This window comes from Vanellus vanellus, assembly GCF_965231255.1.
Source record: "Vanellus vanellus genome assembly, chromosome: 7".
NCBI classification, from domain to species: Eukaryota; Metazoa; Chordata; class Aves; order Charadriiformes; family Charadriidae; genus Vanellus; species Vanellus vanellus.
This window is the reverse complement of record NC_138912.1, coordinates 19,777,146-19,794,676: the sequence shown is the minus strand read 5'-3', so window position 1 is coordinate 19,794,676 and position 17,531 is coordinate 19,777,146. Positions and strand designations below refer to the sequence as shown.

Here is a 17,531-nt window from a genome sequence, read left to right as displayed (position 1 = left end):
GGTCTGAAAAGTATCTCCATATGTTTGGTGTATATTCATTTTTCTGCCTAGAGAGTTCCATTCCATTCTCAGAGGCAGGATACTGAGTGAGAGAGATCTCTGATAATGTTGGATACTGCATGCCTAGAACTAGATGTGTCCTTTTTATGAGTGCGGAAAGGAAAAGAGAGAGGTAGGGTATAGCGTGAGGGTGTGTGACCTACCCTAGCCTAGATGTTGAACATGCTTTTGGTTTAAGTGCTCCTGTTGACTGTATTGCAATGGCCTATTGGAGATGATGGATAAAGCAGCAGTTGCAACAGCCATACAATCTCTTCAGAAACAGCTGTATCTCATCCAAAACAGTTTTAATTGATTTAAAGACTACTGCTTTTATAAATATTTAAGTCTTCAGGTTGGATAGCTCTTGCACTCACTGTAAATTATTAAACTTCTGGTTATCTGTTCTTTTTGTCGTTAAAGGTTGCAACAGCACATACCCTTTCGGGAAAGTAAGTTAACTCATTTCCTTCAAGCATTCTTCAGTGGAAAGGGGAGGGTATACATGATAGTAAACATAAGCCAATGTGCTTCAGCATATGATGAAACACTCAATGTGCTAAAGTTCTCGGCCATTGCACAAAAAGTAAGTATGCTGTAGTTTATCTTGTTGATCAGTACTTATGACTCTCACTTCTAAGAATATGAATTTAGTTACTGGGTTTTTCTTCTCGTAACAATCGTGTTTTCTAAATACTCCTAGTCAGGCTTTATTTCCTTGTAAAGCTTTTAAAAAGGCTTTGGAGTGTGGGGGTGGGAGCATGTCCTTCTGAAAATCCATGATTCCTACAAAAAGTCCCGCTTAACAAGATTCTTACTATATTGTGAAGAAATTCCCTGAGACCTAGATAAACTTTTCTGTACTTATAACATACTGTCACCTAGGAGCAATTCTAGCTGCCCCATATACTACCTCTATCTTAATTTGGAATATTGCTCACCTGAAATATTGATAAAATAGGTTGAGCACCAAAGGGAGTTTGGAAGGTTATCTTTTTCTTCATAGAAGCTTCAGTGGGAAGGAGGAGGTTAAGCAGAACAGGTAGAAGTGCAGTGATATAACCCTAGCGAAGTTTGAAGATGATAGTATTGGGTATCAGTGCTCCAGCTTTATCAATACATGTTTTCTATGGCTTTCATTAGAGAGATATGTTCAAAGAAAAATAGATCCAGGCCTTTGGAATGTGGGCTTACCTAAGCAGGCTAAGTACAACAGTAGAAGGAGCAGACTGTAAGGGTGATACAGCTGTTCAGCTGTAAGTTTGTAGGATACAGCTGTTACAGCTGTAAATTTGTAGGATGGCACTTATGTAACGCAACTAGAAACTTGAAGTGTAGGAAATATAGAAATCTGATGGTGCATGAGGTGCCAACCCTCTTGTAGATTGTTGAGGCAGTGAAACTTGGTGTTCCTGGAATCAAAAGAAGAGTTAGACTATAAAGTGACTCCTTTGTACTCTAGCTGGAAACTGGTCGAAGTAGTGACTCTGAACAGATAGGCTGGGGGAGTACTGTGCTCAGGAGACCTGTAGGAAAGTGCAACAGGTATGTAGCTTGTGGAGGTGACAGCGGAGGTTCAAAAAATACTGATGACTCTTTTATTTTCTGGATAGGTTTTAGTTATGGACACGTCTGTTCTTCCCCAAGATCAGTCACTTAGCCAGAGATCAGCAAGAGAATCATCACTACTCAGTGTCACTAAAATGCCAATCCCAAGGAAAAGAGCTACTATCCTATGGGACAAGAGCTTAGAAGATGTGGTTGAAGATGATGATGAGATGGAAGAAGAGCATAATATGTTAAGAGAAGAATTGGTGCAGAAATATGAAGAAAATAAAGTTCTTCTTGGAAAAGAAGAATATATGGTATGTGCCAGGGCTACTTTAAGAGTTAGTGTAGCATGCAGTCTTGAAGCAAGGTATTCTTGTCCCAGTTTCCCCCATCTCCCACCTACTTTTATTTTTTTATGATCACCCTATTTTTTATTCTACCTATATCCAGCATTAAGAACTGAAAGTGGGATTACTCATAACTCAGTGCCTACTGTGGGAAAACTCCATGAAACATGTCTAAATACAGAATAAGTAGTAAAAATTGCAGGTCTGGCTTTCTCTTCTCTTGGTAACCTACAGTCAATGCACAGCAAGTATTACCTGGTTTTAGCAATACAGAAGACTGTTCCTTTGTATTCTATACACAAGAAAACTCTGAAAATCATTCTTCAAGGAACAGCAGTTTTCATCACTTCTAGGGAGGACAAGGGGGAGACAACAGAGGACTAGAGACTGTTTTGAGGGGTTTTCATTAATTTTTCCCTAAAAACTAGTGTCTGGAAAACAAGAGCTAAATCCTGTGGAGCTTAAGCCTATTTTTTAAGACAGCTTCAAGAATTCTTGTAATAAACTTAATGTTTTTTCCAAATGCCTCCTCTGTGCAAACTTATAAATTGCTGTGCTAGTATTTCGATCTACTTGTGAATCTTCCTGTTTATGAATAAGCTAATAAAAGAACAGTATGAACTTTTGCCAGCTGAAAGAGTAAAGTGTTGTAGTGTTTAAAGAATGGGAAAAATCTCACTTCTGGGAAACTATGAAAAACTTAATGCTAATGGTAATTCTAGACACTGCTGAGTCTCATAGAAGAGCTGAAGAACAAACTTATTACTGAAAAGAAGAATAAGTTACTGCTGGAACTAAAAATCCGGGACGAAGTGATACAAGAATTGACCCAATATTCTGCTGAGCAGGAAATAGATTTCAAGTAAGTTAGCTTTAAGTGGTTTTAAAGTTACTAGTTAAAAACTAAGTAAGTAAATTCGCTTATTTTTTTAAATCTGTCTCTTGGCCATAAGAGACCACATCCTTCTGCTAGACTTACTGCTTGTGTTAACAGATCAGTATCTGTTTGGACTGAGTTCAGGAAAAATACTGTGTAGGAAAGGCTTTGAGTGGGTAGGAATGTGAGTGTAGAATCTGTAAGCAGTGTTTGTTCCTGTAGAGCTCTCCCTAAGAGAAGAGCATTGTTGATAGTATGTCTATAGAAAAAGTGACACTTGCAAATTCTTTGGTTACTGCAGTCTTAGTGATACTCCAAATGGGTGTTCTGTTTCAAGAAGCTTAGGAAAAAAAAAAAATGCTTGTAGTTAAGTGCTATCCATAATCTATGTATATATGTCTCCCCTCATTCTTCAGGGGTGTATGGGGCTGTAATATACATGTTGGTGTAGCAACACCATTTTGTGTATCATTCTATTGTGTCAAAATAAAGAAAAACATCTTTGTTTATAGGCAACTGTACTAATAACTTCTTAGCAGCTCATATTGGCTGGATTTAGCTGATTTATTTTTCCTACTGTAGAGAGCGCCTTTCTCGCGAACGAGAACGGCTTGAAGAAAATGCTGAAAGGCGCCTGGAAATCTTCAAGGAACTTGTAAATGGTTATACTAAAAGCACAGATGAAGAAAATAAACTAAAGGATCAGCCCTGCAGTGAACAAGCTGAACCCCTGGTATTTTTGTCCTTCCCCCAATAACATCCCTTTTACTAACTACCTGTTATGGTGATGGTATGTCTCAAGGATTAGATGGATGTTTTCAAGGAATTGCATGCTGTGTAATTGTATCCTTAGCAAGATAGATTTATCACATTTAATAGGTGTATTTGCTAAGTTGCAGGTATGTGTTTAGGAATTTTGGGGATTTTGTGCATTTCTGCAACTCAAGGTGAAAACTATCGTATACAAGAATTGTGGGGGGAAAAACTGTATTTGTGGTATAAACTCTATTGTGTTAAGTGCCTATTTAAAGTATTTGAGGCAGAGTTCTTGGGCCCCATATACGGACTGTAATAGAGTGGTCCCATAGACTTTTTCCCTCTTAAGGCTATTGTAGCTACAACTGAAGCGATGAGAATTGTGTATACACTTAAGCCATAACTAGACTCTTAACTTGAGGCCGGCTTTTGTGAGTTTGGAACCCTTTGTTCTTAAAAAAACAAAGAAAGATATAAAGTCAATGTTTTGAATACAGCTTAACTTGATAAGTTACCACAAACTTATTTCACCTCACAAACTTTTACTGATATATGAACACCTCAGATGTATATCTTTAAAACCTGCTCCCTTGCTGTGTTCATTCAATGTTCTCACTGGGTAAAAAAATACTAGCTTTTGTATTAAATTTTGAGAGGATGCTTTTGTGGCCTCATAAAAGGGAATGTGATGGTGGGTCATTAAAAGCTATAAAAATAGCTGTTACTTGATACTGGAGACTTGTGTGGGAAAGTAGACAGAAACTGACAATCAAATTGCATATGGACCCACAAGATGGCTTTGAAGCAGGCATTAACTGTACTTGTATACTTAAATTCATAATGGTCTTCCAAATTTTCTGTAGAAATAATGGCTATTGTGTAATAATTTGCTATTTTAAATGGATGTAAATTATCTTTCAGGACGAAAAATATAGCATAGGGCCAGGCACCAGCATTGATCTTGAAGGCATTATTGATTCTCTGCAGAATGATGTCATTGATCTCAAAAAACAGGCACAAGAAGCACACAGATACATTGTGTCCCTAGAGGACCCACAGGAAGCTATAGGTTGGCTTGAAAAACAACTGGGAAAAATTACCGATGAACTAACTAAGACCAAAGAAGAGCTGACAAAGAAAACCAATGAACTAATCAAAACTGAAAAAGAGCTGACACAGAAAACCAAAGGTGAGCTGGGTGTAAGTGTGATGTGAAAGGCAGAAAAAAATGATGACTGACTACAGTAAAATAGAAATAATAATCCAGTTGAGCAGGATTTTGAAACCAAATTCTATGTATAGAGGTGGTAACCAATTGTTTTTGTTTATGTTCAGGTTGAATGTTTTCCCAGGCTTTCTTTATTTCATTTTTAAGACAAAACTTAAAACTGTCAATTGCGGACTTCTGAATTGTGGGGTAAAACGTCAACATTAGTGAATCTTGATTTCACAGTTATATTGTAATCCCTGCACTTCTCTAAATTTTGCTGATGTGATGTTTTCAGATGTCCTATGGAATGTTCATGGGGGGGAAGTAGCAATCCCTCATAATACAATTTCAGCAGAAGTCGCTTAATGTGATCTGTATTTTATATGGGTTGCGAGGCCCAATTCTCCTATTCAAAAAACCTAAACAGCTTTTGAAATGTGTCCTACAAGTAGAAGTCAACATGAAAATAAATCATTCTATTCAAAAGCTACGGAGGTACCAGAAAATCTGGAAAACCAGATTACTGAGTAAACTGTGTAATGGTTGCTACTTGATGCAGGCTTCTTTTCCTGTTACAGACTTTGAAATGCAGATGACTAAACTGGATGAGTCTGCTGAGCAGCTTAAAGAAGCAACTGAGGTAACTTTCTCAAGTAGAAACTCATGCAAAATTATTTGCTTTTAATACAAAATTCTAGTAGCTTAAAACACTAGTATAGTATGCTTCTAGCTTTTTTTTTTTTATATCAAGCTTAGCTTAACTGATCTTACTTATAAATGCATGGCATAGTTCAACAATTTAACACTGACAGAATTACTATTCTTTCTTTCCAAGAAAATGAATACGCAGAATAAAAGGATTCAAGAACTAATGGACATTGTGGGGCAAAAAGATGATGTCATTATGAGACTACAAGATTTGATATCCCATTTAGAGGAAACTGTAAAAGACTATGTAAGTCTTAGACATCTCAATTTTCTTTATACAAAAAAACCTTATGCTTAAAATTAACTTAGCTATTTTGGAAAATTGAATTATTCTGTAACTGCTACTTGCTTTTGAAACAGTAGCAGGTGAAGTTGGGGTTGAAGTGAAAGTTACAGCAAATTGTGTGCGGGGGTGTGTGGGACCTTTCAGAAGCAGTTATCTGGAGTTATTATTGGAGGAATGTAGATGAGAGTCTGAAGAGCAGCTCTAAAGGAAAAAAAAAAACCTCAAACTGGGAGGACTTAAGCAGTGGGAACAGGGGGTTTATATCACTGTCTCTTTATTTTTGTCTGAATGGAAGAGGAAGGAAAGGAGGTTTTGCTGTAGCAAAAGGCCAGATTTAATTGAACTTAGAAGTTAATAATATGAAAAGGACAGTGATTGTGTAAATTAGCAACAAAAATCAGTGTGTTCCACCTACCACCACCATGTACACACACTTCAGAGGAAGAGCAATAATAAGAACATGTTGAGCAGAGTTTGAACTAAGAGTGGATGGCCAGGGTATCTCTGCTTTTGATGTAATAAATAAAACTTGCAACTGGCTAGCCAGCTGCTGAATGCGGAAAGACTAGCTTGGCTAAATGTATACAGGTTAAAAAAAATTGATCCATGCAGTTAGGGTATTTTTTGAGTCTGATACCTACTAACTTGAAGTATTTCTGAGAATGTGTTTAAATGAAACTTAGCACTCTGATATGTTTCTCTCTTCCACTGTAAACTTATGATCAAAGCCTCACTTAACTTTTTATTCCCTCTCTCTGCCCCAGAGCAACTTAGCTTTTCAATAGTATGAATGCTCCCAGAGCAGTAAGAGTTGTGGTGACTGCGTCCTATTACTATGCCTTCTAAGTACAAGACTACAACTCTGTCCAGTGTTTCTATGAGACTGTGTGGCATGAAGCTTAAAACATGTCCACAAACCTCAAGTCAGTTTTATAGACTTAATTTTTTTTTCCTGGACCTTGGTAACCATCATGGCTTGCCACTTGTCATCTTGCAAGTAGATAAACTTTATTTTTAGTCAAATTATATACTTTAAAGTATGTATGACAGAACTGACTAGACTTTCAAATTGCATCGGATCTGTCATGATAAAAATTATTTGTGGCTTTCCTGAAGGCAGTTAAAATTCCCAATTCTACCAACTATGACAAGAAAGTGACGAACTTGTAGAGCTGATCATTTACCCTTTGAACAAATCGGGAATTTCATCAACCCTTTTGACACTGGAAACTGTTTGCATGTGGTAAATAAACTCCTCTTATATGCAAGTCTTGCATTTTGTAGTTTCCTAATCTCTTGCTCTGCTTTTTGTACAGTGCAAAGCATTGAACTTATTGGTGTCTGAAGGTGTACCTGCTTTTGGTTTAAGAAATTGATTTGTACCTGACTTGTTCCTCTGACAACCCCTGTACAAGTTGCCCAGATAGCTTTGTAAAATTATTTGTGTATAAAAGATTACTAAGCTTTTTAAGTGCTCACTTTGTAAAACTTCAATGTAATTGATGTTATTTTAACACAGGACAATACTGTAACTACCATTAAAAGAAGGCTGGCAGAAAAGAACTCTAAAGAAGTGATTGAAAGCAGCCAATTCAAGGATGGTGAGAAAACTGTATTGGAAGTGGGAAGAAAACGTTGCTTTGAAAATGAGCCTGCTGTGGAAGAAGAGCCACCTACAAAGAAAGGTAAAATTTCTACCATCACTCAGCAGGGGGTCTTCCAAAGAAACTTGATTACTATTCCGGAACAGAAGCAAAAAGTTGTGGAGCGTAAACGATATGTTATTAGGAAAAAATCTACTGTGTTAAACTGTAAATGGAAGTGACTGTTGTGTAAATATCATCTGTTTTGCAGAAGGTCCTACACTGTTCACTCCTAAATGCTTAAAATAAAAGTTAGTTTTTAGACTCTTTCCCTTCTGCTCCTTTTTCTCATCTGTTAATGTACTTGCAGACTTAACTGTAGTTCTTAAGCAATTTCTTAACAGTTGGTTTTGTACTAAACTTGCTGTTGCTGAACTTCTGGGAAAGTAATGTTTCCTGCTCAAGTTTCTTTTTTTTTTAAATTGTCTAAGCAAGCATCAAAGGTGTCAATGACTTACTGATTGTTCAGTCATGCAGTATGTGCTTTGAAACTTCATGTTTTGTTCTGTGTGCATGCTGTGAACACACCAGCTCTAGTCAAGGTGACAGTGCTGGCAAAGGAGAAAAGCTTTCCACTTGAATAGGAGTAAAATTATTTTAAGTCCACAAATGGCATATTTTGTGCAGCTCTCACATTTGCACTTCCCAACTTTTTGATTCCCTTGCTTTGTTCACCTTATGACTGGTAAGCTCACAGATAAACTAGCTGTGGTTGAAGGCCTTCAAGGGTAAGGGTGAAACTTACAAGGACACCACTACTTATGTTATCCATTTCGTTGAAGTTGATTAATCAGTGAGATTGAGGTATATGGGACTGACTTTGTGCAAAATGGTAATTGTAAGATCTGCCTGCCTCTAACTTCAGGATGCAGCTGGGCTTCAGTTTCTCATAAAACTATGGAAAGCGTATGTGAAAGGAGAATGAAAGCTCTTCCGTTTGTCCCTTACTTTCTTGCCATCCTCCTGCAGAATAGATGCAAGTAAGAAAACCTTCCAGATGTTGTTTGGGTGAGGATGGCATAGACAAAGAGAAATAAGATTAAAAATGGGAAGCAGAAAATATCTATCTTTGTAAAAAGGGGTAAAACAGGTTAAAAGGAGACTTGTCAAATTCACATGGTCAAAGAAAACTGAGGATACAGGCTGTGAATAAACTGAATGCTGGATTGTCATTCATCACATTCTGCAGAGGAAGAACAAGGAAGAACACTCAGTCTAGTAGATCAGGTTAAGTTTATGGAACAAACCTCTTCATGCTGTGGGTAGTGAACTTCTATTATTTGCTGCCCTAGATGGTGAGAGGCAGATAATTCTCAGATTCCAGCAGTGATTAGACAAGGTAACAGCCAACAGGTTCATACATTAATACATTCCAGCTTAACCCTTTCAGTATCGTCTTCTATTCCTCCAACATTCCCAATTGTTCTACGTCAGGAAAAGTCTGTGGGGAGTGGCTGGGCCTACCAACAGTAGTGAAAGGAGGTCAATGGATGTGTGATCCAGCAGGGCATTTCTGATGTTTGTCCAACCTATTTGGATATGCGTCATTTGAAGTCTTAAGGAGAAGCTTCTGTCTCTGTACCAGGTGCTTCTTTGATATATCCTCAAACAAGAAGTTAAATTGGTAACTAACAGTGCCAATTAATGTCAGCACTGGGTTTTTTATCTTGAAGAACAGGCTATTCAGTCATGTTAAACATTTATGTGGATGTTTAGAATATAAGTCATCTGATTAAAAAAAACTGAGTTGTTAACGTATTTCATCATTATGGAACATGTTATATATATTTACATTTAACCATTTTTAAGTGTAGTTGTCACAATAGAACAATGACCATAGCTACACTGTGGTGGCTTCCTCATAGAATTTAGATATGCTAGTGGCCTATGACCAAAGCTTTTTGGGGAGAAGATAGGTTATCTTGTCTTGAAGTTCAGCGTTTTGTACTCTTCTCTAGGACTTGCCTCCCATGTTTTGGGGTGGGGCTCTTTCTTTCTTAGTACTTCCTACACAAAAAGGTTCTGGACTGAATATCGCGTATCTTCTTGCACTAATATTTATCCTGCCTCGCTGCATGACTGTGGCTGTCAGTACAAAGCATCTAGATCACTTCTAAATTCTCTTGTGAACAAACCCTTCTCGCTATAGGTGTTGGGCTAAGCTCTGCTACTTTTTTCATATTGCCACCTTACATTACAAAATATGTCTTAATCCACCTCTCCCTTCTAGTGAAGTATGTAAAATTCAAATCCAGTGTGAGAACTATGTAGTACTTTAATGCGTGTTCTTGGGACTACACAATTGGGCTTTCAGAGAAAACCCATTTCCCAGTCCAAGATTGTTCATCTTGTAGGATTTAAAAGCATGGCTTTACAAGCCAAAGTAAAGCTGCTGTTGTGTCTGACCAAGCAGGAACACTTGATATATTTAATTAGAAAAGAAAAGCAGGAAGGGGAAAAGTGTCCTGTGGAATTTGATCACTCTAAATATAATCAAAAGCCAAAACCTGGTTCAGATGGAAAACACTATTGCTAATGTTTCAGTATGACTTTTCGTTAGTGACTCAGAGTTAGTGACTCTATAAGACTTGTTGGATCTGTTCAGAGGATGTTTCGATGCAGTACACGTGTTCCCATGTGCTTAATGCTCCTAAAGCAAGATGACTGCCAAACTCCACCTTAGTGTAACTGCAGTACTCACAAAAATGCATAGTATCTCCCTGGAGTACATAGTTGTAATGACCTAATCCTTAGAGATGGTCAGGTTTGATTTTAATACTACAACATAGCATGAATAGACACAGTTGGATTCTAAAACACTTGTGTGAAATACAGCTGGAGTCAATTTTGAAGGTGGTGAAATGCATGTGATTTTAGTTAGAATTGCTTATTATTTAAGGAAAAAAACAATCTTAAGCTAATACCTATGGAAATTTGGGATTGTGATGGAATGTTGTACATCTTTCTGGGAGAACTTTACATGTAATACACTAGGTGTGGGCATAAACAGTTATTATATCTAGTTTAGAAACCAACTGAGAAAAGAAGGGCCCAAATACTAATCGAAAAACTTGTGCTGGATTTTAACTTCATTTTTAAAGTAAGGGGATATCAAGTATGACTGAAAATCCTCAGAAAAGTATGATACCGTTGCTCATCTAAATGTAGAATGGGTGATTGCTGACTGTATTAAAGAGGTTGTTGAACCAGTGAAGGTGAAAACTAGATATAACTGGGAATGTTATCTATCTCATAGATATTACTATGTATTAGTACAAGTAGCTAGATTTTTTCTACTAGTGGTACAGAGTAGAAGGCTGGAATAGAGCCACGGCAAAGTGTTCTTTGAGGGTCCAGAACACCTCTTGCTGCAAACTGTTTAGAAGCCTAAGAGGCATCAATTGCATGGTAAACCGTTCAGAGGGCTTTAACTACTTGAAGACTTCAAAATGCCATATGATATGAGGGTACCATTTTCCTTATAGTGACCATTTTCCTTATAGTAATTGCTATTTGGTGTTGCTAGTGACTTGTATTATTGATTTTTATTAAACCTGAGCTCTACTTTTTGATGTTGCGGTTTTTTTTTTTTTAGGAGATAAGAAGGAGAGTTGGGAAGATGACTCTCTAAAGCAAAATATAACTAAATATGTGAAAACAAATACTTCTGAGAACTATGCAGAAATACTAGCATTGAAGGAAAGAACTGAAACCTTGGAAGGTCAACTGGCAGCTGTTGAAAAACAATGCAGAAGAGAAAAAACCAAAAAAGAAGAGTTCAGTAGGCAGATAGCAAACTTGCAACTCGAGCTCTCTGCTTCTGAAGAAAGGGCTTCTGGCTTAAGTGAAGAACTTCAGCAGTGTCGAGCTGACTATCAGGAGATTGTTTCTGAATTGAACAAACAGAAAACTATAAATAGGGAGCAAGAAGAAAAGATTATTCAGCTAAATAATGAAGTAGAAAGTGCCAAACAAAATATAATTGATAAAGTGTCACAAATTAAAACTATGCAGTCCAAAGTAGATGAGTTGTATGAATGTCACTTAGAGTCTTATGCTATGGATATCGATTTAGTTAATCCAAAGGATCCTGTAGATTCACAAAAAGATGAACCAGAGAAAGCTCAAATGAGTCCTGTATGCATGCAGTCCCAAACTGCTTCTACAGTAGACCTTAGATGGGAGAGCTCTTTTCACTGCACTGTTGAATGCTTTTGGGAAGAATGTAAAAATATTATTAAGGCTTCTTCACAAAAAAGTCAGCGGATTCAAGAACTACTTCAACAGGTTGAAGACTTAAAGAAGGGACTTTATGACACTGAGAATTATAATAATCAACTAAAAATAAAATTAAATGAGATGGCAAATCAAGATAAGTCCATAAAGGAAAACGATCTTATAAGTCAGTTACAAGAGCAAATCCAGAAGAAAACCCAGGATTTTGAAGAACAGGCTGCAGAAGATCACAGACTAATTGCACAGTTTGAGGAGGAAGTTACCAACTACAAGGGAAAAATAAGAGAGCTTGAATGCCTCTTGGAGGCTTTTAGAGCTAAAGATGGCAGTGTAACAAAGTTAGAAGAGGTACTTAAGGAAAAAGAATTTATTATTTCAAATCTAGAAAGTAATACAGTAGCTCTGCAAGAGAAATGTGCCAATTCAGACAAAAAAGTGAAAGAATTAAATGATCAAGAAGCAAATCTGAAGGAGGAAGTTGTGCAGTTGATGAATAACTTGGAGAACATGAAACAGTCCCTTCAGGAAAAGGAGAAAAATGAGGATGAGCAAATACAATCTATAGAATTGTAAGTAAATAACGAGATCACTCATAGCCCTTTGAGAATACACTCAAGTTAAAACTAACTTCTGTCAACATTAGTTTATTTTGACATAACACATTTGTATGTTTATCAGCTTCATTAAGAAGTTTTAATACACTACTTGAATTTTATATTTGTATATTCTGCTGGCTGTGTTTTCCTTACCTGTTACTATGTTCTTTCAAAAATATAGATCTAAATTGTGCAGAACTATAGTGGAGGGAAATGGGAACATGCAAGGAAACTATCTGGGGATCTCTAATAGTTTATATTGCATACCCTTTCTGAAGGAAATGACATGTAGTTTAATGTTATAATCTGTGTCTTGTATAAAAGCAGGCACCACTTTGTTTGGAAAGGACTGAATGGTAAAAAAGAAAAGAAATGGGGAGGGAAGCCTAGGGAGTAAACAGTAAAGAGCTGGTTTTGGTAATAACTATTCTAGGTGAACACAGTCTACCATAAGAACTTGAAGAAATAATGGGTGTAGGAGGGTAGAACATCCCCTACCTCCCCCTAATTTTTAAATCTTTAAAAAATAAGAGATTAAATGTATCTGAGAGATTATATTTGCTATATGGTAGGGAAATAGCAATAATGCAGAAAAAGCTTTAAGATGCTCTATAGCCCTCTTCCTGACTAGGGTTTCTCTAGTGCCATGTCTGTGGGAACTTGCATATACTCTAAAGTACAATTTAACATGAAGGTCTGGGGATCCCTGACCCTGTGCCTGTAAACCTTTGAAAGGTTTTCTTTTTGTATTGTCAATTATAGAATCTAAAAAACCTTCTATTCGTTAGTTTTAAAGTAAAAATCCAAGATATCTTACTGTAATCTTTTCAAAATAAATATGACCATTTGAAAATAAACCCATCAAATTTCTTAATTTCTTTGTAGCACTTGTAACAGCAGTACTTGTTGTAATGTTAATGTTTTTTCTATTTTCTTTTGATTTTTATTTATTTTGACAAGGTCTGGCATGTAGATACCAAGTTCAAACTTACTTGATATTAAACTTGTTCATTTTGTTACTTTGTGGACACCTAATGATAAAAATGATTGCTATCTTAAAAAAATTACACTTAAATTACAATGTTCAGAAGTAAATCTGAGCATTTTCTTACCTCAGGATCATATAATAAGCTGAAATTCAAAAGTAAAATTATGAAGCTTGTCATTGATCTGAGATCTGATATTCTGTTTATGAATAAAACCAGGAGTCAGAGCCTGAGTTAATGTGTAAAAGCTATTTCTTTGAGGTGTGTAACACCAACGTTAATTATGTCTCTTACTTTCTAACACAAGGCTACGTAAAGATCTCTCTGAGAGCTCTGCCCTTGTACAGAGTTTGAAAAAAGACTTGCAGAGGAAAGAGGAAGAATATACAGATTTGAAAGAGAAATTTTCTGACGCCAAGAAACAAATTCAGCAAGTACAAAAAGAGGTTGGTAACTGTAAGCCAAATGTTTCTTCTGCGAGTTTACGCTTGGGGTTCTGTTATTATAAACTGTTTTCACAAATCTCAAGCTAAAAATGTTAAGTGATTCATAATAAGGCTATTGAGTGATACATTTAGGGTAACAGTGAATCTTAAGTTACATTGCCATTGAAGCTGTAAGCTAAAGATAAGACCAGATGTCAAAACACTGATTAGTACAGATATAGAAGGGGGGATGTGAATTTTATTAATACACTTGAAAAAGGTATCTGAAAACTATGGCTAATCTGGTTATGGAGAAGGACTTTATAATCTTTATAACAACAGTGGCATTATGTTGCTATTTGTGCCGATTTCAAAGCCTCAGACTTGTGGAAAATGTTTAACTCTAGGAGGAAAAAATGGATTAATCGAAAAAGGAAAGCACTAACTGCTAGACATTCTTTAAAATCTGAGCTATGTCTTCTATTAGCGTTGGGGAGAAGAAATAAAAAAATAGAATAGCTTTTATTAATGTTAACTGTTAGTATTTAGTCCTAAGAAAATCCTGCTACTTGATAACCTCATGGGATGTCCCAAGAACTTACAATCCAAAAGACTATTTCAAGAGTTTGGACTCGAAAGTTAAACTTTAAAAAACTATTATTGTCTCCCCCAGCAGCCTAACATTTGAGGACCATTTCCTACTCAACATTCAGTATATAATCCCCTATTTGAGAAGTAGCAATGAGTGGATGTGATCACGTATTAGAAAACACTTTTAAAAAAAAAAAAAAAAAAAAACCAAACTGAATTTGTGGTTTGATTGGACTATTTCCTGGTGGTTTCTTTGTGGGTTTGGGGTTTTTTGGTCGTGTCACCCCCCCCACTGAATGTAATAGGCAATGGTGAAAATCCTTCCCTAGGAAGGATGTACAATATAGTGCACTTCTAGCCTCTGAAATTTAGCTAAAAGGCCTGCAAAAATTTCATTCTTCAAGTATTTTGTTACACAGATAACTTGCAGAGATGGTAAAAGACTTATAGCTAAATAATAGCTTTGCTTCCTGTCTTTTGTTCATTGTTACAGGTGTGTACAATGCGGTCTGAGGAGAAATCCCTGAGGAAAAAAATTAATGAACTTCAGAAAACTAAAAACCAGTTTAGTGAGGAATTGGAGATCAAACAGCGCACAATCCTGCAACTTAAAAAGGTATTTTATTTTTTAAAATTTTACTTACTCTTAATTTTTTGAACTAATCCATTAATGAGGCAATTTTCCAAGCAACCAGAGAAAGCTTACAGAAATTGGGGTAAAAATAAGAATAGCCAGCTGAAGGTAGTTTGAACAGATGAATGAAAAATATTTAAAGAACTTCTCACTGCAGAACATTGTCAAATAGTTTTAAATAGAATAATCTGCCTAGTAAATACCTGCAGATATTCTGGTATGTGTGTATATATATATTTATATATTATATATAACACTTTAATATGTTAGTAGTAATATTTTCCTCAACTCTTCTTTAAATCAGCTTGAATGCTCATTTACACTGTATGAAAAACAATTATTCTGGACTGCTTGTCTTAAATACTTTATTTCTTCAAACTTGGAATGAAAAGCTACTTGTTTCTAGTATATATACTTGTTTCTTCTAACATGTTTTCTTTAATTTGCTTTCAATGTGATATTTAGGAACAGGTGAACAATGAGAAACTAGAAGAAATCTCCAAAGAGTATGAGAAAACATGTAAAGGTCAGAAAAAGCCCTTATTGTTCAATTTTTTTTTTTTTTTTGGTGTGGAATGGCAACATTATGACTTGTCATGTTGTTAATAAATCTAGAGTCTTGTATATTTATATTTTAAAATACTGAGAAACTCCAACCTGGACACTAAAATGTTACAGTCTAGTAACTAATTTTTACTGAATCATTATTAGCAGGTATATTTGAAAGCAAAGGAACAGTCTCAGAATAAGAAAAAGTGGAAGTGTGGATTTGCTGTGTCAGTGTTAACGTATTAAATTGTTGGCATTTATTTGCCATTTTAGTTGGCTGTTTTAACAAAATCAGACATTGGAACATGAACTAGCATGAAACAGCTTCTGCAGGTTTGATAAACATTTAGCAGTTGAACAACGGTTAGTTTCTTATTTACTACAAGCCATGGTCTGGCTGTCATTAAAACTGAAACACTCACCTAAATCAAGTTGATGAGAATCACTTAAGAATTTTGGATTTGGATAGTTCAGTAGAGATGTTCTGTTTCTTTCTGATAGAGCTTTTGATCTCAAGTAATAAGGAAACAACTTGTAATAAAGGTGCTTTGGGAGAGAATGGTGGGAACTAGGAGGGGGCTCATCTGTAAATTTGTCTTCAAATCTTCAGATCTGTGTGCAAAGGACAAAATAATTGAAGACATGCGGATGACATTAGAAGAACAAGAACAGACTCAGATTGAACAAGATCAAGTGCTTGAAGCCAAGTTAGAAGAGACCAACAGATTAGTTTTGGGTAATCTCTCCATAGAAAGTAATCAGGGGGCAAAATTGTTTTAAATATATTGTGATAGCTGCTTTAACTGTCTGGGTTTTTTGTTGACTGTTATTTAGGCATTAATTTTATGTGGTACATACCAAATTTCTAACAGGCTTCTGTTGTCCATTTGTGGTCATAACTGATAAATCCAGGTAATTTTAGTAGAAGGATGTGAATGTGGTCAAATATGCATTTGAAACTACACGTTAATGTAACCTCATTTTGTGTACTGACTAGAACTGGAAGCATGGAAGCAGAAGTGTAGAGAGCTGAATAACCAGAGCGATAGTGACTTGCAGCAAAAGATGAGCAAAAATGAGGAGAAAAACATAAATGAAAATGAGGAATTAATAAAGCTGCAAAAAGAACTGAAGGTAAAATACAGTGATGTAACTTATACTTAGTTTTAAAGCCATAACTTTAATTTAGGAGTCTAAATTTTTTTCTGTCACTATCTTCAAGAGCTAGGGCATGATATGGTAAGTTGTTATGCTGGTAAAGAAAGCTTCCTTTAAAAACTGCAGTGCACTGGATGCACTGTCTTTGTAATGTATGGCACCACCGATGCCCCATAATGGCACGCACCCTCCCCTATGTTATGCTACCATGGACAGTGCTTTTGTAGCTGGGCTCATCTTCCAGTTGTCTTTACCAATCCAACTCCTGATATCTGTTCTGAACCTCTTTCCTGTCAGTTGCTTGGGCAATTAAATCAAACTCTTTCAAGATCTGATGTTTGCTGTATGACCTGTAAGCCCTTCCTGTTATGCTGAGGATTTACATCTAATTCTCCTTGGATTAGAAAGTAGACTTTTATTCCAAGCCACTTTTCAGGTGCCTTCTGTCTTATGTGGGAGAATGTTTGACAAGAGGTTTGATTGTGATTGTGATAGAAAAGGAGGCAAAGTTGCTGTGGGTTGAAGTGATGTTCTTAGGTATGCACTATCTATGCTTACCATTCAAACTGTACAGCATCCTTTGCCTTTCAGTCTTGAAGTAGAAGAAAGTTTTGTAACAGGTCCTGTAAGTCAGCACAGAAGATCAGGAATTTTTAAATTAAAAGGGTCTCTTTACTTTTAGTGTAACTTTTATAGTGTTTGTGGCTTACCCAGAGGGGGGAAAATCTGTTCCATAAAGACATGCCAGTCTGAATAAGGAGTGCTGAAAACTGTTAATTTTTTCCAATAGAGAAGAACAAATGAGAATGTAGTCTTGAAATATGCTGGAGTAAAACTGCTAGTATTTCTGTTATGTTTTTGAAACTAATCAGTTTAATAGTAATCTGGATTTTAAGATTTCTTTTTTGTTGTTGCTTAATCTCTGCTTATGGTTTTATT

General features: G+C 36.1%; 2 protein-coding genes across 2 annotated transcripts in view; one reads left to right on the top strand and one right to left on the bottom strand.

The window, feature by feature from the left end:
- ACTA2 (actin alpha 2, smooth muscle) overlaps positions 1-17,531 on the bottom strand; it is a 475,038-nt gene that overhangs the window by 258,659 nt on the left and 198,848 nt on the right. The window lies entirely within an intron of this gene.
- KIF20B (kinesin family member 20B) overlaps positions 1-17,531 on the top strand; it is a gene marked incomplete at its 5' end in the record, with an annotated part of 40,790 nt that overhangs the window by 10,828 nt on the left and 12,431 nt on the right. Inside the window, 14 exons of the mRNA XM_082486355.1 lie at positions 463-625; positions 1,653-1,904; positions 2,660-2,799; positions 3,397-3,547; positions 4,492-4,768; positions 5,359-5,420; positions 5,616-5,735; positions 7,294-7,459; positions 11,013-12,222; positions 13,543-13,681; positions 14,745-14,867; positions 15,351-15,411; positions 16,045-16,170; positions 16,432-16,568. Coding sequence (XP_082342481.1) covers positions 463-625; positions 1,653-1,904; positions 2,660-2,799; positions 3,397-3,547; positions 4,492-4,768; positions 5,359-5,420; positions 5,616-5,735; positions 7,294-7,459; positions 11,013-12,222; positions 13,543-13,681; positions 14,745-14,867; positions 15,351-15,411; positions 16,045-16,170; positions 16,432-16,568 — 3,127 coding nt within the window. The remainder of the gene's footprint in view (positions 1-462; positions 626-1,652; positions 1,905-2,659; positions 2,800-3,396; positions 3,548-4,491; positions 4,769-5,358; positions 5,421-5,615; positions 5,736-7,293; positions 7,460-11,012; positions 12,223-13,542; positions 13,682-14,744; positions 14,868-15,350; positions 15,412-16,044; positions 16,171-16,431; positions 16,569-17,531) is intronic.